The following is a 23329-nucleotide window of genomic DNA, read 5'->3' as shown; positions in this document are numbered from 1 at the left end:
CGTCGGGCAGCTGTATCCTGCACTCAACCAGGGATTGGGCATCCGTTATTCAGTGTAATTTTCCTAACAACTCAGGGAGATAGGGATGGTTTTTAACCTGTGTTTAATATAGAGAAAATGAGATTCAGAAGGAATACATTTCTGATATTTCTGGCCTGACCATCTTTTTGTTTGTTTGTTTGTTTTTGTTTTTGTTTCTGTTTTTTGCGGTACGCGGGCCTCTCACTGCTGTGGCCTTTCCCGCTGCGGAGCACAGGCTCCAGACGCACAGGCCCAGCAGCCATGGCTCACGGGCCCAGCCGCTCCGTGACATGTGGGATCCTCCCAGACCGGGGCACGAACCCGTGTCCCCTGCATCGGCAGGCGGACTCTCAACCACTGCGCCACCAGGGAAGCCCATGACCATCTTTATAATAGCAGGTATATTTTGCCCTGGGAATAGCATCTCCTGCCAGTTCCTCTTCAGGTATACGTGAGAAGGGGGGAAAGGAAGAAAGGGTCAACGTTGTACTTAACACCCCAGTGTGCTAACACTTTAGACAACCATGTTGGACATTTAGGGGAGGTGAGCTAATTCCAGTTTACAGATGAGAAACTATAGCTCAGAGAGGAAAAGTGTACTGGGTCTGAAGTCTGTAGAGAGGAACTGAGAGGGAGAGGGGAAAATAGGAAAGTTTATTTTTAAAAGTAAAATATAAAGACAATTTCAGTGTTAAGCTAGAAGAACTTCATTACTAAGTCATTGGAGTTCAGTTAAGTATTAAGGGTTAGTCAGTAGTTAACCACTGATATCTAGGCAGCACCCCTATTATGCAGTCTGTCCACTCTGGTTAATGGCAGCATCAACAGTGCCAGCCCCGGGCGAGCCTCGATCCTTGTCAGCCTGCTGGTTTCCAGCGGTCTCTTCTCAGCCGGGGGTGGGTCCCTCCCGCGCGTGCACAGATGAGCACTCACCCACACACTGGATGGGCCCCTGTGCACGTCTCCAGAGCTCTCTCTGGGCAGCTTTTCTTCTCCAGTTCTCGCCCTGCATTCAGCCTCCTGGAACTCCTCTCACTCCCTTAAGAGGCCATGGGGTCTCTGTCGGGTCCCTTCCTGAGCTTCAGCCTGGAAACTGTCCTTAGGCAGGACGCTGAGGCCAACCCTAGGCTCACCTCCTTTGTGTCCTGGGGAGGGTGCTGTTATTCACCCACCAAGTATTGGGTTGGCCAAAAAGTTCATTTGGTTAATGAACATGTTGTTCAATGAAGTTCTTGGTGAAAATGAAACAATATGTCTCATTTTTACTTAAAACTGAACGAACTTTTTGGTCAACCCAATACTTGAAGAGCTCTTCATTCTGGGAAAGTCTGGGCCCTGGGGGAAGGAAACAAATGACTCCATGTTTCCCTGCTCCTGGGAGCTCACCGTCTGTGGAGGAAGTGAGACCAGGGACCTAAATAACCAAAAGAAAATGGCCTGAGATCCCATCACCCTCGCCTCGCCCCACCTCCAGAGAGCCTGTGATGTGATTCCTCTATAGATTTCCTCTGACAGAGGTGAGGCCCTGGGTTGTGATATTACTATTGGAGGATGTGGTTTTTTTGGTTTTTTTTTTAATTAAAATCAGCTTTCTGAGTAATGATTACACTAAAGAGAGCTTGTACTGAAATACAGCTTTTACCACGGGCCAAGGTCTTTATACACATAGACACTCGTTGAATTCTCACAAAAGGCCTGCTGGGTAAGATCTCTGATTATCCTTGTCCGACGAGCAATGTGAGATGAAGATAGGTAGACGTGGCCTGCTGGAGGTCCCCCAGCTCTTTGGTGGAGGGGCAGGTAGGTGAGCAGCCCCAAGGTTGGGAACTGGGTCCCCTGCTGACCACTCCCCAGGTGAACATTTGGTCTCTGAGGCGTGCAGTCAGGCAGCACAGGGCCACCACTGGAGGGTCCCTGAGAGGTCATTTAGTCACTTCCTTTCCTCTCCAACCTCATATTTACCCTTATTCACATTTACCCTTATTTACCTGAATAAGGGTAAATGTGAGATTGGAGAGGAAAGGAAGTGACTTCCCAGGATCGTGTAGCTGTTTAGTGTCTGGCCCTGGATGAGAAGCCTGATGCCTGGATCCTCACCCTGTGGTCTTTTTACACAGTTAAAAAGAAGTCATAAACCTCAGAATCAGATCTCAAGCCACAGGAAGACCTTGAGGACAGATCTGAAGCTGATGTCAGTTTACCAAATTACAGCTTAATTTAAGATAAGCAAGGCAGTTTTAAGGGTTGTATGCTCTAGAGGGGATAAAGGAGATTGCTTGAGTTGACTCTTGATCCAACAAACCTAGCTAGAGTGAGGATCAAATTTGGTTCTAGAAGAGTCTAAAGCATGCATTGCTTTGAGGCAAAAAAAAAAAAAAAAAAAAAAGACAAGGAAATTCCCAGCTGACCCTCATCTCTGGGAAGAGCTAGGGTCCATGGGGTCTTATGCCGCCCAAGAACTGGAACACAGGGCCTCCTCTCTTCTCACATTTGGTTCTCTCTCTCTCTCTCTCTCTCTCTCTCTCTCTCACACACACACACACACACACCCAACCTTGGATACATCCGGCATCCCTCAAGCAGAGACGGCTGACCTCAAAATAGGAAGCCTCCTCTTCCCTCACTTCACCCCTCCCTCCCATCTCTCTGACCTTGATCTTATCTGTGATCCTGTCTGTGTGGACTTTCCCCTCCATGTCCACCTGTGTCCCTGCCACCCGTGGCATTGTCACCTCTGCTTTGCAGCCCCTCCAGGCTCTTTTCACCTTGGCGACCTTGGAGGTGGCGGGGGCGGGGGCGGGGGCGGGGGGGGGGTGTCTCTGTGTCTCTGCCTCAGCTCCCTGTGGCTGGAACTGTCCTGAGGAAAGGAAAGGCCATGCCTTGTCCCCGATGCCCCACAGGCCCTGCACAGGGCTGCACAGCAGGCTCCAGACGTGCCTCCCCCGAACGTACATGGGTTCTTAGATGCCTGCACTAACGCTAGTACGATGTTCTTGTCCTGTTCTAGAGGGTATTTACGTGGGTGGTGGGAAATATGACCGATGGTTTCGAGACAGGAAGGGGGCAGGGCACAGCCTTTAAAAGAATGACATAGCCCGAGGGCACAACAGAAACTGATTAGAACCAAATAGGTCCAAGATGGCGGACGAGTCCAGTAGGCCTTGAGCCTCAGTATACTCTCATTGTAACACATCAGCACGCTAAATGACACACCCACAGGCGCCATGACAGTTCCAAGGCCGACCGTAAAGGTCAAAAAGTGGGCAGTGGCTCAATTCTGAGAAATCCGCACCCCTTCCCCCAAATAGCTGGAATATTCCTCACACGTATCAGCCTATGAAATTACCCACCCCTGTAAAAACGGACAACCCCATACCCTGGTGCCGCTCTTGCCTTCCGAGATGGCCCATACTCTGTCTGTGGAGTGGGTATCTCCCTGAATAAACCTTCTTTCTCATTACTACGGCTCACTCTTGAATTCTTTCCTGCTTGAAGCCAAGAACCCACACTTGGCGGCTGTCCCAGGGACTCGCCTGAGACCTGGGATGTGACCATCCTCTCGCGCCCCACATTCTGTCTCCTGCAACAATTTGGCAACAGAACAGAGGCAAGTGAATGTCATGCTGAGGGACTGCCCCGGTTATAGGCTCCCAGAGCCAGTTTTCACTGTGTGGGCCCTGATCAAACCAGCACTAAGATAATTGTTGATAAAGACAAAATTGTTTTCTCAGTGGATGGTGGACTAGATGTGTGAACTCAGACTTGGCCCGAGCAGTATTTGGCCTGTGTCCTCATGGTTAGGTTGCACCAGTGAGAAAGAGGAAAGTGGAGGCAGACATGGATCTGAGAGAGATGGTCACTATAACACTGGAGGTGATAAGATACGTTTCATAAGAGAGAGAAAGTTTTCCTAACCTGAGAGCTGGCTGAGTCATTATCAAAATCAGAGAGTAGGGAGTAAAGGGCTTTAAGATTTAGGTGTATGCATGTGTTTGGAGTCAGTATATCATTTTCCTTCTCTCTGAAGATCTTAATATTTCTTGCAATACAATTCTATTGGCAAAAAATTCCCTCAATTTTTGTTTGTCCCAGAATGTCTCTAGTTCTCTTTCACTTTTGAAGGATAATTTTATGGGGTACAGAATTCTAGTTTGGTGGGGTTTTTTTCTGAGCACATTAAGCATTTCACTCCACTCTCTTTTTGCTTGCATGGGTTCTTAGATGTCAGCTCTAATTCTTATCTTCTCTCCCCTACAGGTAAGGTGTTTTTTTTTTTCTTCTCTGGTTTTTTCCAGGATTTTTTCTTTAACTTTGATTTTCTGTAGTTTAAATATGATATATCTAGGTATAGTTTTTGTCATTTATCCTGTTTGGTAGACTCTGAGCTTCTGCATCTGTGGCTTGGTGTCTGACAATAATTTGGGAAAATCATCATTCATTATAGTCTCAAATATTTCTTCTGTTCCTTGCTCTCTTTCTTCTCTTCCTGGTATTACCATTATGTTTATGTTATAGTTTTTAGTTATCCCACTGTTCTTGGATAGTCTCTCCTGGGTTTTGTTTTGTTTTGTTTTTTTCAGTCCTTTTCTCTTTGCTTTTTAGTTTGGGGGTTTCTACTGAGGTAACCTGAAGCTCAGAGATTATTTCCTCAGCCATGTCCAGTCTACTAATAAGTCCACCAAAGGCATTCTTCATTTTTGTTAAAGTGTTTTTTGTCTCTGGCATTTCTTTTGGGGTCCTTCTTAGAATTTCCATCTCTTGCCTTACACTGACCATCTGTTCTTTTGCACTGTGTACCTTTTTTTTTTAATTTATGAATTTTATTTTATTTATTTTTTATACAGCAGATTTTTATTAGTCATCCATTTTATACATATTAGTGTATCTATGTCAATCCCAATCTCCCAATTCATCCCACCACCACCACCCCCACCGCCACTTTCCCCCCTTGGTGTCCATATGTTTGTTCTCTACATCTGTGTCTCTATTTGGTTCATCTCTGTCTCTAATGGTTCATCTGTACCATTTTTCTAGGTTCCACATATACGTGTTAATATATGATGTTTGTTTTTCTCCTTCTGTCTTACTTCACTCTGTGTGACAGTCTCTAGATCCATCCACGTCTCTACAAATGACCCAATTTTGTTCCTTTTTTTATTTTTATTTTTTTTAGTAATCTGTAAAACTTTATTCAATGACATTAAGAAGTCCTAAGTTATACATAAAATATCAGTTGTGGATATAGACAAAATATAAGTTTTTAAGGCCATGGAGGTACAGATTTTCCTCATCCATTCACTGAGTAGATATCTGTATTCTTTCACAATGCAAAGATGAGTAAGGTTACTTTACTTAGTAACACGCAATATACTGAAGGTATAAATTATGGTTTGAAGAGAACAGTATTTTCTTTTCCTTTTTTTTGAATTTTATTTTATTTATATTTATATACAGCAGGTTCTTATAAGTTATCCATTTTATACATATTGGTGTATATATGTCAATCCCAATCTCCCAATTCATCACACCACCCCCACACCCCCCCCCCGCCACTTTCCCCCCTTGGTGTCCATACATTTATTCTCTACATCTGTGTCTCTATTTCTGCTCTGCAAACCAGTTCATCTGTACCATTTTTCTAGGATCCACATATATGCATTAATATACAGTATTTGTTTTTCTCTTTCTGACTTACTTCACTCTGTATGACAGTCTCTAGATCCATCCACATCTCTACAAATGACCCAATTTCATTCCTTTTTAAGGCTGAGTAATATTCCACATCTTCTTTATCCATTCGTCTGTCGATGGGCATTTAGGTTGCTTCCATGACCTGGCTATTGTAAATAGTGCTGCAATGAACATTGGGGTGCATGTGTCTTTTTGAATTATGGTTTTCCCTGGGTATATGCCCAGTAGTGGGATTGCTGGGTCATATGGTAATTCTATTTTTAGTTTTCTAATGATCCTCCATACTGTTCTCCATAGTGGCTGTATCAATTTACATTCCCACCAACAGTGCAAGAGGCTTCCCTTTTCTCCACACCCTCTCCAGCATTTGTTGTTTGTAGATTTTCTGACGATGCCCATAATAAATGGTGTGAGGTGACACCTCATTGTAGTTTTGATTTGCATTTCTCTAATAACTAGTGATGTTGAGCAGCTTTTCATCTGCTTCCTGGCCATCTGTATGTCCTCTTTGGGGAAATGTCTCTTTAGGTCTTCTGCCCATTTTTGGATTGGGTTGTGTGTTTTTTTTTAATATTGAGCTGCATGAGCTGTTTATTTATTTTGGAGATTAATCCTTTGTCCGTTGATTCATTTGCAAATATTTTCTCCCATTCTGAGAGTTGTCTTTTCGTCTTGTTTATGGTTTCCTTTGCTGTGCAAAAGATTTGAAGTTTCGTTAGGTCCTATTTGTTTATTTTTGTTTCTATTTCCATTGCTCTAGGAGGTGGATAAAAAAGATCTTGCTGTGATTTATGTCAAAGAGTGCTCTTCCTGTGTTTTCCTCTAAGAGTTTTATAGTGTCTGGTCTTACATTTAGGTCTCTAATCCATTTTGAGTTTATTTTTGTGTATGGTGTTAGGGAGTGTTCTAATTTCATCCTTTTACATGTAGCTATCCAGTTTTCCCAGCACCACTTATTGAAGAGACTGTCTTTTCTCCATTGTATATCCTTGCCTCCTTTGTCATAAGTTAGTTGACCATAGGTGTGTGGGTTTATCTCTGGGCTTTCTATCCAGTTCTATTGATCTATATTTCTCTTTTTGTGCCAATACCATATTGTGTTGATTACTGTAGCTTTGTAGTATAGTCTGAAGTCAGGGAGTGTCATTCCTCCAGCTCCGTTTTTTTCCCTCAAGACTGCTTTGGCTATTCAGGGTCTTTTGTGTCTCCATACAAATTTTAAGACTTTTTGTTCAAGTTCTGTAAAAAATGCCACTGGTTATTTGATACGGATTGCATTGAATCTGTAGATTGCTTTGTGTAGTATAGACATTTTCACAATATTGATTCTTCCACCCAAGAACATGGTATATCTCTCCATCTCTCTGTGTCATCTTTGATTTCTTTCATCAGTGTCGTATAGTTTTCTGCATACAGGTCTTTTACTTCCTTAGGTAGGTTTATTCCTAGGTATTTTATTCTTTCTGTTGCAGTGGTGAATGGGATTGTTTCCTAATTTCTCTTTCTAATCTTTCATTGTTAGTGTATAGGAATGCAAGACATTTCTGTGCATTAATTTTGTATCCTGCAACTTTACCAAATTCATAGATTAGCCTAGTTATTTTCTGGTGGCATCTTTAAGATTCTCTATGTATAGTATCATGTCATCTGCAAACAGTGACAGTTTTACTTCTTTTCCAATTTGTATTCCTTTATTACTTTTTCTTCTCTGATTTCCATGGCTAGGACTTCCAAAACTATGTTGAATAATAGTGGCTAGAATGGACATCCTTGTCTTGTTCCTGATCTTAGAGGAAATGCTTCCAGTTTTTCACCACTGAGAATGATGTTTGCTGTGGGTTTGTCATATATGGCCTGTATTATGTTGAAGTAGGTTCCCTCTATGCCCACTTTCTGGAGAGTTTTTATCATAAATGGGTGTTGAATTTTGTCAAAAGTTTTTTCTTCATCTATTGAGATGATCATATGGGTTTTTTTCTTCCATTTGTTAATATGGTGTATCACATTGATTGATTTGCATATATTGAAGAATCCTTGCATCCCTGGGATAAATCCCACTTGATCATGGTGTATGATCCTTTTAATGTGTTGTTGGATTGTGTTTGCTAGTATTTTGTTGAGGAGTTTTGCATCTATATTCATCAGTGATATAGGTCTGTAATTTACGTTTTTTGTAGCATCTTTGTCCGGTTTTGGTATCAGGGTGATGGTGGCCTCATAGAATGAGTTTGGGAGTGTTCCTTCCTCTACAATTCTTTGGAAGAGTTTGAGAAGCATGGGTGTTAGCTCTTCTCTAAATGTTTGATAGAATTCACCTGTGAAGCCATCTGGGCCTGGACTTTTGTTTGTTGGAAGACTTTTAATCGCAGTTTCAACTTCATTACTTGTGATTGGTCTGTTCCTATTTCTTCCTGATTCAGTCTTGGAAGGTTATACCTTTCTAAGAATTTGTCCATTTCTTCCAGGTTGTCTATTTTATTGGCATAGAGTTGCTCTTAGGATGCTTTGTATTTCTGTGGTGTCCATTGTAACTTCTCCTTTTTCATTTCTAATTTTATTGATTTGAGTCCTCTCCCTCTTTTTCTTGATGAGTCTGGCTAAAGGTTTATCAATTTTGTTTATCTTCTCAAAGAACCTGCTTTTAGTTTTATTGATCTTTGCTATTGTTTTCTTTGTTTCTATTTCATTTACTTCTGCTCTGATCTTTATGATTTCTTTCCTTCTGCTAACTTTGAAGGTTTTTTGTTCTTCTTTCGCTAATTGCTTTAGGTGTAAGGTTAGATTGTTTATTGGAGATTTTTCTTATTTCTTGAGGTAGGCTTTTATTGCTATAAACTTCCCTGTTAGAACTGCTTTTGCTGCATCCCATAGGTTTTGGATCAACGTGCTTTTGCTGTAATTTATCTCTAGGTATTTTTTTATTTCCTCTTTGATGTCTTCTGTGATCTCTTGGTTATTTAGTAATGTATTGTTTAGCCTCCATGTGTTTGTGTTTTTTACGTTTTTTTCCCCTGTAATTGATTCCTAATCTCATAGTGTTGTGGTCGGAAAAGATGCTTGATACGATTTGAATTTTCTTAAATTTATCGAGGCTTGATTTGTGACCCAAGATGTGATCTATCCTGGAGAATGTACCGTGTGCACTTGAGAAGAAAATGTAATCTGATGTTTTTGGATGGAATGTCCTATAAATATTAATTAAATCTATCTGGTCTTTTCTGTCATTTAAAGCTTGTGTTTCCTTATTAATTTTCTGTCTGGATGATCTGTCATCCAGACAGATATTTTTTCTTCTGAAAGAAAAATATCAAAGAATTTGTGCACCTGTCTTAAAACCACCACATGTAAATATTATTAATAATCTTATTTTTTCCACTTAACATATTTTGAACATTTTTTTCATTTCATTAATTATTGTGCTACAGTATTACTTTTAATAACTCCCTAACATACTGCATGAGTGTTAACACCAGTAATTTAACCAGAATCCCATTGGGAACATTTTAATTATTTTGAAGTTTTTGACATTTGAATAATACTACAAGAAACATTTTGGTGTGCATATGTTTCTATAATCCATGATTATTTAACTAGGCTAATAGGTAGATTTAAATGGTCATTCGTGTGGAAATGATTTCAGCGACTCAGAGAATGGAGCAAAAGCCACTTAATAAGACATTGTTTGGACACTCTCCAGAGGGAGGCATGGGGAGGGGTGGAAATCCTGGGAAGTGGTTTGGATCAGCAAGATTCCAGAGCTCCTACAGGATTATAAGAGTAAGTGGAGGAGAGAGACAGCTGTCAAAATGAAAGACCTTTTGCAGTGATTCAGCAGGGAGAACATGAGGTGCGCCCACAAGGACAGAGAAGAAAGAGGAAACCTGAAGACCAGCAGACAAGTGATGAAAGATGGTAAAACCTGGGTATGAGGAATCCAAAAATGGCGAAGATGACTCAGGACACAGGAAAGGGGTGGGTGAAAAGTCACTTAACGCTTTTGTGGAAATCTATTTTTAAAAATGAGTTTTCTATTTGTCCAATCTCAAGATAGTGTGGGTTCAGAAGTTTATCTGTATTTCATGAAATTCCAGAGTGAATGTTTAACATCCAGGCCATGAGGCTGTGTGCACGCTGGTTATCTTCTTTACTACTTGGGATGAATTTCTGGCCTTTCATACTATTGTTTTGCCTTTATAAAATGGACATGATGACATTTTTCAGATTTGCTTAAAGTTTAAGCTTTCTGAGCAACGATTGTGGGCTACTTGTTTAAAGGCTGTTTGAGTGGTAAACATGCCTTAGAAGGTAGAGATTGGCTACCTCCCTGGAGGGACTTAGAGGCTGTCCCCTCCCTGTCAGGGGCATGTGCTCACATTCTAGGCTTCTCTCCTCCAAGAGACTGTTTCTATTGCAGAGTAAAATATATGATCTTTTTTACTGAGGAGGAGAGCAGGCGCAGGTGTGTCAACCATCTATATAAGCTCTGAGTTTCATGATATGGGATTCCTCTCCAGTGGCATAAACCCCACTGCATGCTCAGGTACGTCTGCCTCTACCCCCTCACTCCATGGGGACCTGGGGCTTGGGTAACCGGGGCTAAGTTTGCTTGGCAACTAAACAGTCTGATCCTTGATCCAGAAATTGCAGGACGTGATGGTGTGTGTATAGTCTGCTAGCATGTATGTTTGTATACATACATATACACATGTATACATGGATACAAATACATACATGCTACCCAGGTCTACACAGACACACAAGGACTCCCGTATATAACTGTGGCAAGGTAACTTGTTAACTCACTAGTAGGATCTCAGACCTGTCAGGGTTTCAGACAAAATATTGAGAAATGGAACAGCAGAAGTAGTGGGACGTCTCTTTCAAGATCAGGGTAGAAGGACGGTGACTTCAGTCACCCTGACACTCCCCCCAGTCTCTCCCTGCTCTCTCGCTCTGATGAAAGAAGCTGCTATGTGGTGTGCAGCCCTATGGAGAGGCGCACAGCACAAAGACCCAGGAGCCTCCTGCCAACTGCCCCCCAAGAACTGAATCCTGCCACCACCTTGTGTGTGAGCTTGGAAGCTTGTCCTTCCCCACTCAGGTCTTGCAGTGACCACAGCCCCAGTCTTGTGAGACCCAGAATAGAGAACCCAACTACGCTGGGCCTGGATTCCTGATCCATAGAAATGGTGATGTAATAAAGGCTGCGGTTTTTAAAACACTAAGTTTTAGAGTAATTTCTAGTAATACGGGCTTTTACGTATCCTGCAAAACTGCTCAGGTTCATCCCAAGTGGACTGTGAAATAAAGCCTATTGACCATGGAATATCGCCCCTAACACCTTCACCTTCTCACCCCGCAGGCTCCAGTAAAACTTTGACAGACACAGAAACAGATGGAGGCCCAATCAGACTGCCCAGTTCAAGGACAATTCAGATGATTTGATACAAGGGCCTCATACAGGCAAAATTTCTTTTCAAGAATTTATTTTAAAGTAATTATAAATTCACCTCTTACTCCTGATTTGTGATCTAAAATATTTTTCTTCCCAATCCTGATGTAATATGTAGTAACTCACAGGCAGGGGCAGTGGTAGGAGGGGGGCCCAAGGGAGTGTGCAGCTCTGCACCCAGCACCCTCACCCTGGGGAAGGGGACAGGGGTGGGACCATGGGGCCTCCCAGGAACTCTGGTGGGTGGGAGAGCCAGACCCTAAGGTCCAGGGGAAGGGAACTGGGGCTCCATGAGGTTGCAGGGCTGAGCCACTGGGCCCACTGATGAGGATGCAGAAAGGCCAGCGGGGAGAGAAAGGGAAGATGGCCCAGGAGTTGCAGGAGGCCCCCAGGTGAGGGGTCACAGAATGACCCCAGCAAGCAGGGCCCCACGCCCCCTTCCCAGCAGCTCTGTCAGAGCCGGTCTGCACCTCAAGGGAGCCCAGCAGGCCCAGGTGTGGCCCAGAGACATCACCTGGGGAGGCTGTGGGGAAGCCGGGCCAGGCTGGGGTCCTCCCCCAGGGGAAGGGCAGGGAGGAGGAGCTGGATTCCAGTCCCCCAGGAACCTGGCGCCCAGAAATCCAGAGTCAGAGCAGGAGACACCCATGCAGGGCGAGCTTGAGCCCGAGGCATAAAAGGGAGAAGGATGGAGCGGGTCACACAGCAAGAACACACACCCCTGTACCTGTGTCACTCAGCACTGTTCTACAGGAGGACAGGAGGATGGAGGAGAAAAGCACACATAAAATTATATAAAATTGCATATTTAATTTGGTCACGAATTCATAAAAATGCATATTTATATAAAATTATAAAATTTTAAATATAACATTGCATAATTTGGTCACAAATTCATAAACACATGAGTATTTTATACCTAATGATATTTCTTGTATTGCTTGATATTTCTAACAAAATCTTCAAGAAGGGGTCCTCTCATTGAGAAGAGACTTGAACAGACATCCAATTTTCAAGTAAAACTTCAGAAGTATCATATTTGCACTGGCATAAAGCAATACAGGATGCAAGTTCACGTTTCTTAAAGATTCTCATTGGTAAAACACACAATAAACATGCGAACAAGTGAATATAGCTGACAGACACTGGCAAGGCTAATACTTTAGACTGGCACTCAAGGAAGTCTTCTGAGAAAGGGACAAGTGACCCAACACCTGATTGACAAGAATCCATTTATATTTCCCACTGAAGATGAAGGCAAAGTGTCCTGCACAGAAGGAACAGCAAAGGCAGGAAACACCTGACTTCCAGAAAAGGGAGGGACATCAGGGCCAGGGGCATAGAGCACCAAGACCACAGGGTCGGCCCTTCTAGAAACTCAAGTGGACTCCACATGCTATATCCTGATGTGCCTAAATTCAGGCAGTTCCAGGTTTGGCCACATTAGCCGCATCAACCTTGGGGAAGACAACACACAAAGCTTTGAGATGGAATAGACCAAAAACCCCTGAGAATTGCTTCCACCATTAAATTATCCTGCAGCAGTTGGAACACTATGGAGAAGGGTTTAATGGCAGAAAGATATTTTTAAAAAGCAATAAAAGGACCAAACCTTAATATAGCAGCCATTTTAGGTCAATTCTCACAGTATTTAAGAGCTGGTACTTTTGTGTGAGTCTCTTCTGCAGAAGGCCATGAGATCCTTTATATAGCCAATTCAGGTGAACAGGAGGAGGCCCAGGCACCACAGCCCAGTTCACGGACCCCAGATGCAGGGCTGCACGTGGATGCCACTTCTCCTCACTCTCTGCTCAGCTGTAAACTCCTACCTATAAAAAATGTAACTATTCGCACAGCTATAAAATTGACATGTTTAAAGTGGGCCCTGGAGAAGTCACCAGGCATCCAAAAGTGACCAAACTTCCTTTGAGGAAGAAGATGCTATCAGTGTTCTCCCCACAGTTGGGCTTTTTCTCCTTTCCTTTTTTTTTGCTTTTTTGGTTGTTGTTGTTTTGTGTTTGTTCTTTTGTGCTTTTTGTTGTTATTGTTTTGTTTTTTTTGCCTCGCAGCTTTTGGTATCTTAATTCCCCGACCAGGGATTGAACCTGGGACCTCAGCAGTGAAAACGCAGAGTCCTAACCACTGAACTGCCAGGGAATTTCCTCCTTTTGTATTTCTAATTGTTTTTGATTCCCAGCTCTCATCCAGGTAACCCACATAAACAACCTAGAAAGTATATTTGCAAAATTTTTTTTACACTTATATAAATATATATATATAAACATAAAAGTACGAAGATTCACAATATGTTTGCACTTTAATGATGTGTATTATGTTACACATCATTAAATGCATACATATCAACATGAATGACAAATACAAATAACAAATACAAATGAAAAGTGCAAGTGTATTAGCATAAAAAAGTGTCTTCAACTGAAAGGCTGAGGTCCTCAAACACTCAGGACACAGCAGAGCCTGCTTCACCATCTTCATAGACATACTTTCCCGAGTCCAGCAGGTGGTCCTGAATTGTCTCCTTTGCCAATCTTTGCCCCAGCTTTTCCAAGGCGTCCAGCAGGGTGTTGACTGAGGCCTCCCGTCCCTTGTTGCTGACCCAAGTATCCAGCATTTCATACAAGGCATCCCGAGGGACCCGGACCCCTTCTCTGACCAGAAGGATCTCATTTTGCGTGAGGCCCAACTGCCTCATGAGCAAATCCCAGGAGTCACACGGCACGATGGTTGCAAAGTAATCAAAGAACAGCTTCAGGCCTAAGTTCGGGGAAAGTCACAGAGACAGAGTTGGGACAGGCTTCAGAAAGGGCAGAGGACCCTCAGTCAGGCCTAGACCCCAGGGTGGGAGCTGAGGAGTGACCCCTGCTGGTGAACCTGCTGCTCTGCATCCCTGACATGCTTCCCATCAGCAGAGAATCAGGCCACACTGCATGGGCCTCACCTGTGCCCAAGGCACTGCAGGGAGTCCAGGTTTCCAGAGAGTCCTGCCCTAAGGGGGGATGAGGGCCCACCAGGGAGGGGAGATGGACGTCATGGAGGGAGAAGGCAGTCTGTGGTAGGAGACAGAGGGCGGGACACAGTGGTGCAACAGACCTCAGAGGAGGACACCTGCCGTTCTCACGAGAGTGAGGTCCCCTGGCTGCCACCTCTGCAGTGAGGACAGAGCAAGGGCCTGGAGGGAGGAAGGTCTCTGGCCTCACACCCAGCTCGGCCTCGCTGACTGACACTGTGGCAGAGCTAGATGGGGACAGACTCGGAGCAAGAATTTAACCCATAAAATGGAGCAAGCACCACCCACCTCACGGGACTGTACTGGGGATTCAATGAGACGTGTGTGAAATGCAGTGCACACCACCGTCCATAGGTACATAAGGTGGGCCCCGATACAAATTTATATTTTCTAACAGCTACACTGAAAAACGTAAAAAGTAACAAGTAATAACTAATTTTCATAAAATAGGGTACTAACTCAATATATTCTAAAAATTTTCATTTCAGCATGTAATCAATATACAACAAACTGTTAATGAGACATATTACAGTCCTTTTTCCTACCAGTTCTTTGCAATACAGTATCGAGTTACACTACAGCTCATCAGATTTGGCCACAGGTCAGATGCTCCACAGCCTCCTGCGGCCCCTGGGTGCCCTGCTGGACGGCACAGCCCCTTAGATGCCTCAGGGTGGGCCAACCTGGCCCTGAGCAACAGGGGAGGAGGGAGGATGGGGGGCAGGGAAGGACAGGGAGGTGTTATGGGACACTGTTAGGGGACAGAGGGGTGCAGGGTGGGGAGAAGAAGAGGGGGCAGAGAGGGAATTAGAGTCCCAAAGGTCCAGTGACAAGCCATCCCTGCTCTGAGTTGCCCTAACAGCTATGGGGACGGCAGTTAGGACACTGTCCCTCCTCCCTCCACTCCTGCTCCAGTGCCCGGGGAAAGCACTCACTTTTAGTGGGGTCTGCACCGTTTGCTGGAACCAGCAGCCTTCTTCTCGTGTGAGACGCTTCATCTTCTGTTGGTTCCTGTAAAACACAGTGGAGAACAGCCTTGGTCTTAATCAGGGGTCCTGGGTTCCAGAACTGAGCCTAGCAAACATTGTTCTGAAATTCTGGCATATGCAGCCATAAGTGAAACAAAAACACAATGTAGGATATTTGAAGGGAGAAGACAGAATAGTCATTATTTGATATATGATTGTATTCTTACAAAACTCTAATGTTTAGCAACAATACTTAAATGTGAATGTATGGATGGATGAATGTTAAAAATTGTAGCAGATAATAAATTATATAAAGAATTACAAGAGTCAGATAAACTTATAAGGTTACAGAACACTTGTAGTACAAAGACACAGCCTCAACAAGAAATGAGAAATTTACCAAAGAAAAACACACATCTATTTGAGGTATTATAAAACCCTTGACTTGAAAATGCTACCTCGCTTCATAAGAAAAATACAGAATATCTAAAAGACCTCAGTTCTTCCTAGATTAATTTATAAATTAAGGTAATACTCAAAAAATTAGCAGCTAAATCGAGTATAAGGAATGAGATGGTAACTCAGAACAATTCAGGGAGCTCCTCATATCTTATTTATCACAAAATAAATTCCATTTAACATTTTTTTTTTTAATTTTATTTATTTATTTATTTTTGGCTGTGTTGGGTCTTCATTGCTGCATGCGGGCTTTCTCCAGTTGCTGCGAGCCGGGGCTACTCTTCGTGGTGGTGTGCGAGCTTCTCATTGCGGTGGCTTCTCTTGCTGCAGAGCACAGGCTCTAGGTGTGCAGGCTTCAGTAGTTGTGGCACGTGGGCTCAGTAGTTGTGGCTCGTGGGCTCTAGAGCGCAGGCTCAGTAGTGGCGCACAGGCTTAGTTGCTCCATGGCATGTGGGATCTTCCCGGACCAGGGCTCGAACCCGTGTCCCCTGCATTGGCAGGCGGATTCTTAACCACTACGCCACCAGGGAAGTCCCTCCATTTAGCTTATAAGCTCTATGCTACCAATCACATCATTTTAAAAAAGCCTACCTGGGCTTCCCTGGTAGGCCCACGCACCACGATGAAGAGTGGCCCCCGTTTGCCACAACTAGAGAAAGCCCTTGCACAAAAACGAAGACCCAACACAGCCAAAAAAATAAATTAAATAAAATAAATTAAAAGCCTACCTAAGAAATTAGAGAATTTTATCTTCTGTTTGATGAAGGACTTTTTTTTTTTTTTTTTTTTTTCTGTACACAGGCCTCTCACTGTTGTGGCCTCTCCCGTTGCGGAGCACAGGCTCCGGATGCGCAGGCTCAGCGGCCATGGCTCACGGGCCCAGCCGCTCCGCGGCATGTGGGATCTTCCCAGACTGGGGCACGAACCTGTGTCCCCTGCATCAGCAGGCGGACTCTCAACCACTGCGCCACCAGGGAAGTCCCGATGAAGGACTTTAAAAGCTCTGAGCAATGAAAAATAAATGTATCGACAGATTTAATTAGTTCATATATAAAATTCTGCACATTAAAATACTAAACCAAATGAAAAAACACACATGCATGTACTCATGGGCACAAGAGCATGTGTGCTCAGAAAGACTCTTAACAGACAAGACAACAATCATCTCAAAATAATCAAAACAAAAAAAATACAAGTTTAAGTCAGTTTTTTGCTTGTTACCAAAAAAGAAATATATTAATGTCATATCAAAACTATTGAAATGATATGACCCCAAACGTCTGTGTGTGTGTGTGTACAGTGAAGAATACTTCTATACGTTGACAAAGAGATTCTACTTCTACTAGGAAGCCACCCCATGAATATGTCTATTCATTGAGACAAATACTAATTTTCAAATAGATTCAACTTAATAATAATTTTGAAATAAATGTGAAATTCCTAACGTGATGAGGAATGGCTTAAAAGCATGTAACAATCACACAGAAAAATATCACGTAGCTTTAATTCCATCACTGAACAATCATGGGAGGGACCACTCTGGCTGTTCTAGACACCAGGAACGTGGTAAGAACAAGACAGATGATAAGTAGCATAAGAGCTGCCAGTCGACCATAGCAGGCGGTGGGCTCCCTTCCCCTCCATGACCATGATCTCCCTCCATCACCACTTCCCCATGGGACAGGAGACCTGACCAGCATCGGCCCTTCCCTGTTTCTACCGCAGTCCTGGGCAAGCAAAGGGCCAGGGCACCACACTCACCAGCAGACGCTTTGCTTCCCCCTGGGACTGGGCCGTGGCGTCTGTCGGCTTCACCTGCTCTTCTGCCTCCTGCTCAGGGACCAGCTCAATCAGCGAATCTCTGTTGATCAGCATATTGTTGTGGGCATTGTCCAGAGCCCCAGGACCTCTTAAGGGATGTGAGCGCCGGAAGAGGACCTTGGGAAGGCAAAGAGCTGACTCAGGAATCCATACCCACAGATCCATGTAGTGTCTGCGGGGGACATTGTGGGTTTTGCCTCCCCACCTACTCCCATGCTGTGTCCCCCCAGGTGGGCACAGACTCAACACATCCAGGGCTCTGCTGATGGCACCTGGACCCTAGTGCTGTGCTAAGGGGGGTTTCAGCACCCCTTCCTGACACCCTCCATGCCCCAGGGTGCATCCAGGGTTATGGGGTGAGGGCGTCTCACAAGCAGGAAGAGGGACAGGGCTAGCACTGCCAACCAGCCTTAGAGCTGCTCTCAACAGGCCAGTTGCTCTCCTACAGTCAGCCCAGAGCCCTCAGGCCACTTGAGAGAGCCAGGGACAACAGCATAGGACAAATTGGGGACCGTGTCCACCCAGGGCCAAACAGTTACTGAGGGCCTGATGCCACCAGGTCCTGGAGAAACCAACTCACTTTGTCCATGCACTTAGGGTCCACACCACGACCTAGAAGAGAAGAGGCAGCCGCCTGAGCCGTGGGGAGCGCCCTCTTGCAGCACCACCCTCCCCAGGGACAGTGCCAGGGACAGGGTGTGGGCTGGGGGCTCAGACACTGAACAAGGAGCCCCGGGCCTGGTGGGAGGGAGCGGGCCATTCCAAACCTGGAGAACCCTCGGGGAGGGAGAAGAGAAGGGGGAAAATGAAACCCATGTAAAATCTCTGTGGGGTTCTGCTGAACGACCCTCTCCCCTGACTCTTGTCACCCAGTCAAGGTGCTGACCACCTCTCTGCCCTGGCTGGGGGTCCTAAAGACATTAAGAACTGACCCTGCTCCCTGCCCACCATACTTGGCCAGGGGGAAGAGGGGACCGTCAGCTGAGATGGGGGACTCATGCGATCCCGGCTTCGTAGGAGCAGGTGAGGTGGGAGGTGGAGGGGGATCCCGGGGAACAAGATCAGAGCCAAGCCAGGAGGACTGGGGAGATGGAGGAGGGGGCCAGCACCTCCCCCTTCCCTCCCAGAACCTCACCTTGAATGCAGAACCGCCAGAAAACATATGCGATCGGCACCAGCAGCAGGAGACAGACAGGTGTAATTACAGCTACAACTGTGATCACCAGCTGTGAAGTGTCTGAGGAGGAAGAGGGAGTGGTGGGCAGTCTTGGGCGCATGGTCACTGTCTCACCAGGAACCAGGGCCTCCCCACTGGCCTGGGTACCTGATTTTCGGTCCACACATGTGAGGTCGCTGAAAGGGCTACAGGGCGTGGACACGACCATCCCATCAGGGCACCTGGGTACAGACACAGGGAGGACATGGAGGGGATCCGTCAGGGAAAGCTGGCCAGATGAGGAGAAAGAGGGAGAAAACTCCCACCTGGGGTACCCTGACAAGACAGTGCAGGAGGGACGGGCTTCTCCTGTCTGCAGGGCTGGGTCCCCTCACTGCCCCTTGCTGGGTGGGAGAAGGATCTGGGCTTGTGCACTCCAGCCCCCAGGGCTCCTGCTGAGTGTTCAGAGCTGCCCCTTCAGGAGCTGGGCCCCTGGGACGGGGCATCTCATCCAAGTCAAGGGTCAGAAGGGTTTGGGCACAAGCCAAGCCTCATCCTCCAGTCAAGCTTTAATACAAGGATCCTCTTGTCCTCCACCTGTTGACTCTTCCTACCAATCGCAGCCAGCACTGGAGCGTCAGAGGAGAGCAAATTACTATTGGCCCCTACATCCCCAAATAGGAAAGATTCAGATCTTATTGGGGAACAAGGGCTGGATGTGAGGCCAGCTGAGTTGGCTCGGGTTTTATGGGAACCTTGAAGGAGCACACATATGGCCTCATTATGACTTCTGTCTGTGGTAGACACTTGTCTTTCTAGGCTCCTTCTGAGGAGGTGTGGGAAGGGGGCCCTGGGGAAGGACACACAGAGGAATGAGGAGGGGCTGCTGCAGGCTCAGGAGACCCCACAGGCACAAGGGAGCCCTGAGGAGGTAGGAGGGGCTGCATGGAAACCGGAGAAAGGGGTACAAGGAAACTGGGGGTCTCTGTGGGTTGGGAGCCCCCTAGGCTCCCATGTCTCACCGGGTTCTGCACTTGTAGCAGAATTCAGGTGCATCTTCTCTACGGAAAGTGCCAGGTTTGCACTGACACTCAGTGTCCTTGGTGGAGGTGCACGGACTTTTCTCTTCTTCCCCTGGAGACCAAAGATAAGGTTTTGGGGGTGTGTTTCCCTCACGTGTCTCTCAGCCATTCTTCACCACCCAGATCCCCACCCACTCAGTTCTACTCAGTTCAGGAAGTAATTTGGGGGCCATTTTCTGCAGCAACACACACAGACCATCCAAAGGACAGCCACTGTTCACGTGTCACCAATGGAGGCATATGAAAGGGACCATGCGTCATTACAGATCACATCAGGATTGGGAAGAAAAAGGTTTTAGGTCACAAATCAGGAGCAAGTGCTGGGGTGGGGGTGGGGCAGGGTGTAATACGAGACACTCTGGATGGAGAGGACCGCTTTGGTGACTTCCCAACACCTGGCCCAGCTGGTCATGAGAGAGGCTGAGATCCCGGAGCAGAAGTCACAGGGCTCACAGGGGACCGGCCCAGAGCCAGACTCGCCACACAGCTCAAACCCAGCCCTGTCCCACTCACCCAGGCCTCCCATGCTGTCACTAACCAGCCCCTCCGTCACGGGACACATTACTCCCCCCCTTCCAACTGATGCTCTGGAAGACTTCCCTACCAGGTGGCATACGTTATACAAATAATTTCTGTTTTCATTTATTTTACTGACCTAAGACAGGGTAGGCTGAAGACCTAGCTGGGCTGGAAATCAGGTTGCTGACTTCCCGTTCCATTCAAATCCCATCTCATCACCCCACTGTAGGCATGGGGACATGTTCTGTACCTGATTTGCAAGTCTTACAGAGTAAGCAAGAAGACAGGGTGTTTGAATAATTGGTGTAATCCACCTTATCCGTGCACGGCGCACAATCTCCACTGGCTTCCTCCATGTGGAACCCTGGGAAGGAAGGGAAAAGCTGGTGAGTAAATCCCCACAGGATTCCCAGAGGCTGGCAGTGTGGACAGGGCTGCCTCTTTCGGCCATCCGTGGAATCCACACAGAGAACTCTCCCTGACCTGGCTTTAATCTTTTGATTCTGCATCTACCACGTACCTTAGACCAGTACTGCCAACAGGAATATATTACAAGCCACGCATAAAAGTCACATTCACAGTTGGCACATTAAAGAGTAAAAAGAAAGAGGCAATATCCAACACAGTATCATTTCAACATGTATCGATATAAAACAGTGAGATTTTTACTTACTTTAATACCTCACTAAAAAAATAAAACTCATGCTCCCTTCACAGTGTTCAGGGTCTATGGCCTCCTCCCACCTGTCCCGGTGACCTCTCCACCCTCCACTCACCCCAGCTGCCCCCTAGCTTTGCTCAAACAAGCCCAGCCCTGCCCCTTGGGGTGACAGTTCCCGGGGCCCCCTCAGGAGCACTCTACCTGGCTCTCTGCACCAAAGTCACCATCCCCAGGAGGCCTCACCAACCCCGACTCTGTCCCACCCATCACTCAATTATCCTCACGGTTTCTATCTCATCTCTCTGACTGTCATATCTGTCCATCTGTCTGGGTACCATCCTAGGAGGAGTGTTCCAGGAGGGCGGGGGCCTCGTGCCCTCCACTAGCACAGCGCCTGGCACACAGAAGACTTCTAGTAAATGCCTGTGGAATAAGAGCCGGGAACTGCAGGAATCAGAAGACCAGAAGGACATGAAGATAAGGGTGCGGTAAGGGTTGGAGATCAGTCTTAGAATGTACCTGGTAGACACAACTTCTCTGAGAGGCTGTGTTTCCATCCCTGCGGGGAAGCTAATTGCTGGTGAAATTTTTCCTGCCTTATGGGCATGGCTGAAGCAGCTGCAATCTGTGGAGACAAAGCAGGGACAGGCATGAGTGGCTTTCAGACTCTCATCCCTCCCAGGATGTATCCCACAGTCCCTTGACCACAGCCTGCAAAATGAAACAGAACTGGGGCCTTTCTTCCAGCTATAAACTCTCATTCTTTTCATGTTTGTCCCCTGGCCTTTTGTGCTACCAAGTAACTTACACATAAATTTTTTTCCTGGTATTCCTTTCTCTTATAATAAAATAAAATATGTTTATTCCAGAAAGCATGGGCAAGGAAAAATTTTTTATAAGAACACAGAAACCACAGGGATCCCCCCAGTTAGAGAAAACATCCATTATTTTGTGTCTTTACTTCTTCTATTTGACCATACGTGTAATACTCTCAGGCTCGCTCTCTTTCTTTCTCACATGCGCGTACGTGCGCGCACACACACATTTTCACAAATGAGTCATACTATGCACACACTTTTTCAAAATCAGGATACAGGATCACAGTTGAGTAATGAACTTTTGGCTTTAACCGGACAAGCTGTCCTGGAAAGGAAGCTGCTAGCGTTCCACATAATGAGTCACATAGAGGAAGAAGAAATAGCAATACAGAGTTTTGAGATGAGTCTCCACGCTAACAATGACACAATGGGGCCAGTCGAAAGAATCTGAATGGAGTCTGAGGATTTGATGAGGATTAACGTGTTGATGTTAGTGTTCTGATGTTGAAGGCTGTGTTGTAGTTTTGGGGGAGAATGTCCTCATTTGTAGGAAATATACATTCTTCAGTCATGGGATCTATCATATCAGCAGCTATTTTTCACATGGTACAGGAAAAGGGGGGGGGGTTGTATAGTCTTTGCAACTTTGCTTTAACCTGGGAGTGACAAAATAGAAAGTGAAATTAAGGGAAAAAAAAGAAAGAAAGAAAAACACAGTTAAGATGGAAACAGCTTACGTTGAGCCCAGTTCAACTGCCTGGATCTAAAAAAGATAAAATGCAGCTCTCTTCCACAGAAAAGTCTGTCAAGTATTTGGGGACAGCTAAGCCCACATATGTCCTCTAAGTCGTCCCTTCCCCAGGCTGGGCCTCCTCTGACTCCCCACAAGTTGGTGGAATCTCCTTTCCCTGCCTTCACAGTCCTATTCCCTCCTCTCTTTCCTGGTTCTCCTCTCACAGGCGCTCTCCCTCAATGTTTTATTATGAACATTTTCATGCATCCAACAAAGTTTAAAGATCTGTACGGTAAACTCTCATATACTCACCACCTAGATTCTGTAACTAACATTTTGCTATATTTGCTTTATCACATATTTTTAAATTAATTTATTTAATTTTTATTTATTTTTGGCCGCGTTGGGTCTTCGTTGCTGCACGCGGGCTTTCTCTAGTTGTGGCTCAGGCTCAGTAGTTGTGGCGCACGGGCTTAGCTGCTCCACGGCATGTGGGATCTTCCCGGACCAGGGCTTGAACCCGTGTCCCCTGCATTGGCAGGCGGATTCTTAACCACTGCGCCACCAGGGAAGCCCCATATTTCTTTCTTTATCTATCCCTCTGTCCATTCTCCTATGTGTCTTATTTTTATGATGAAATTCACGTCTGCAACTCAATACTTCAGCATTGTAACTTGAGCTCCATATTTCTTTACAGTTTTTTTCAGTGTTAAGATTTACAAAGAAAGAAATGCACAATTCTTAAGGGTACCATTCAAACAGTTTTTAAAAACACATACACTTGGGAAACCCAAACCCTCTATCTAGATCCTGGAAATTAGCATTACTACAGAACATTCCTTCACACCCCTTTCTAGGTTATCCTAATCTCCTATGTGACTCCAAGAGGAAGCGGCCTTCATCAGATGGAGGAAGGTCTCTTC

The 23329-nt window shown here is 45.4% G+C and overlaps 1 protein-coding gene and 1 long non-coding RNA gene across 9 annotated transcripts in view; one reads left to right on the top strand and one right to left on the bottom strand.

Moving 5' to 3' along the window:
- LOC125964885 (uncharacterized) overlaps window positions 1-10077 on the top strand; it is a 123834-nt gene extending 113757 nt beyond the window's left edge. Inside the window, exon 4 of the long non-coding RNA XR_007478213.1 lies at window positions 9537-10077. This is a non-coding gene — a long non-coding RNA (uncharacterized LOC125964885). The remainder of the gene's footprint in view (window positions 1-9536) is intronic.
- LOC101271509 (tumor necrosis factor receptor superfamily member 10A) overlaps window positions 1-23329 on the bottom strand; it is a 105886-nt gene that overhangs the window by 58679 nt on the left and 23878 nt on the right. For 2 of the 8 annotated variants that reach the window (XM_049711675.1, XM_049711678.1), the window contains exons 2-5: window positions 21375-21480; window positions 20445-20558; window positions 19616-19727; window positions 18762-18835 (exon numbers count right to left, since the gene is read on the bottom strand). In XM_049711675.1, the coding sequence (XP_049567632.1) occupies window positions 18762-18835; window positions 19616-19727; window positions 20445-20558; window positions 21375-21480 (406 nt within the window). Of the gene's footprint in view, window positions 1-11951; window positions 14941-15124; window positions 15201-17377; window positions 17555-18017; window positions 18050-18572; window positions 18836-19615; window positions 19728-20444; window positions 20559-21374; window positions 21481-23329 lie in introns of those variants that run through there. The other 6 variants (XM_012533363.3, XM_049711681.1, XM_049711680.1 and 3 more) reach the window with 6 other exon arrangements.

The sequence above is a fragment of the Orcinus orca genome, chromosome 6, assembly GCF_937001465.1.
Source record: "Orcinus orca chromosome 6, mOrcOrc1.1, whole genome shotgun sequence".
In the NCBI taxonomy this organism is placed as follows: Eukaryota; Metazoa; Chordata; class Mammalia; order Artiodactyla; family Delphinidae; genus Orcinus; species Orcinus orca.
Note: the sequence above shows the minus strand (reverse complement) of the source record. Positions and strands in the feature narration are given on the sequence as shown.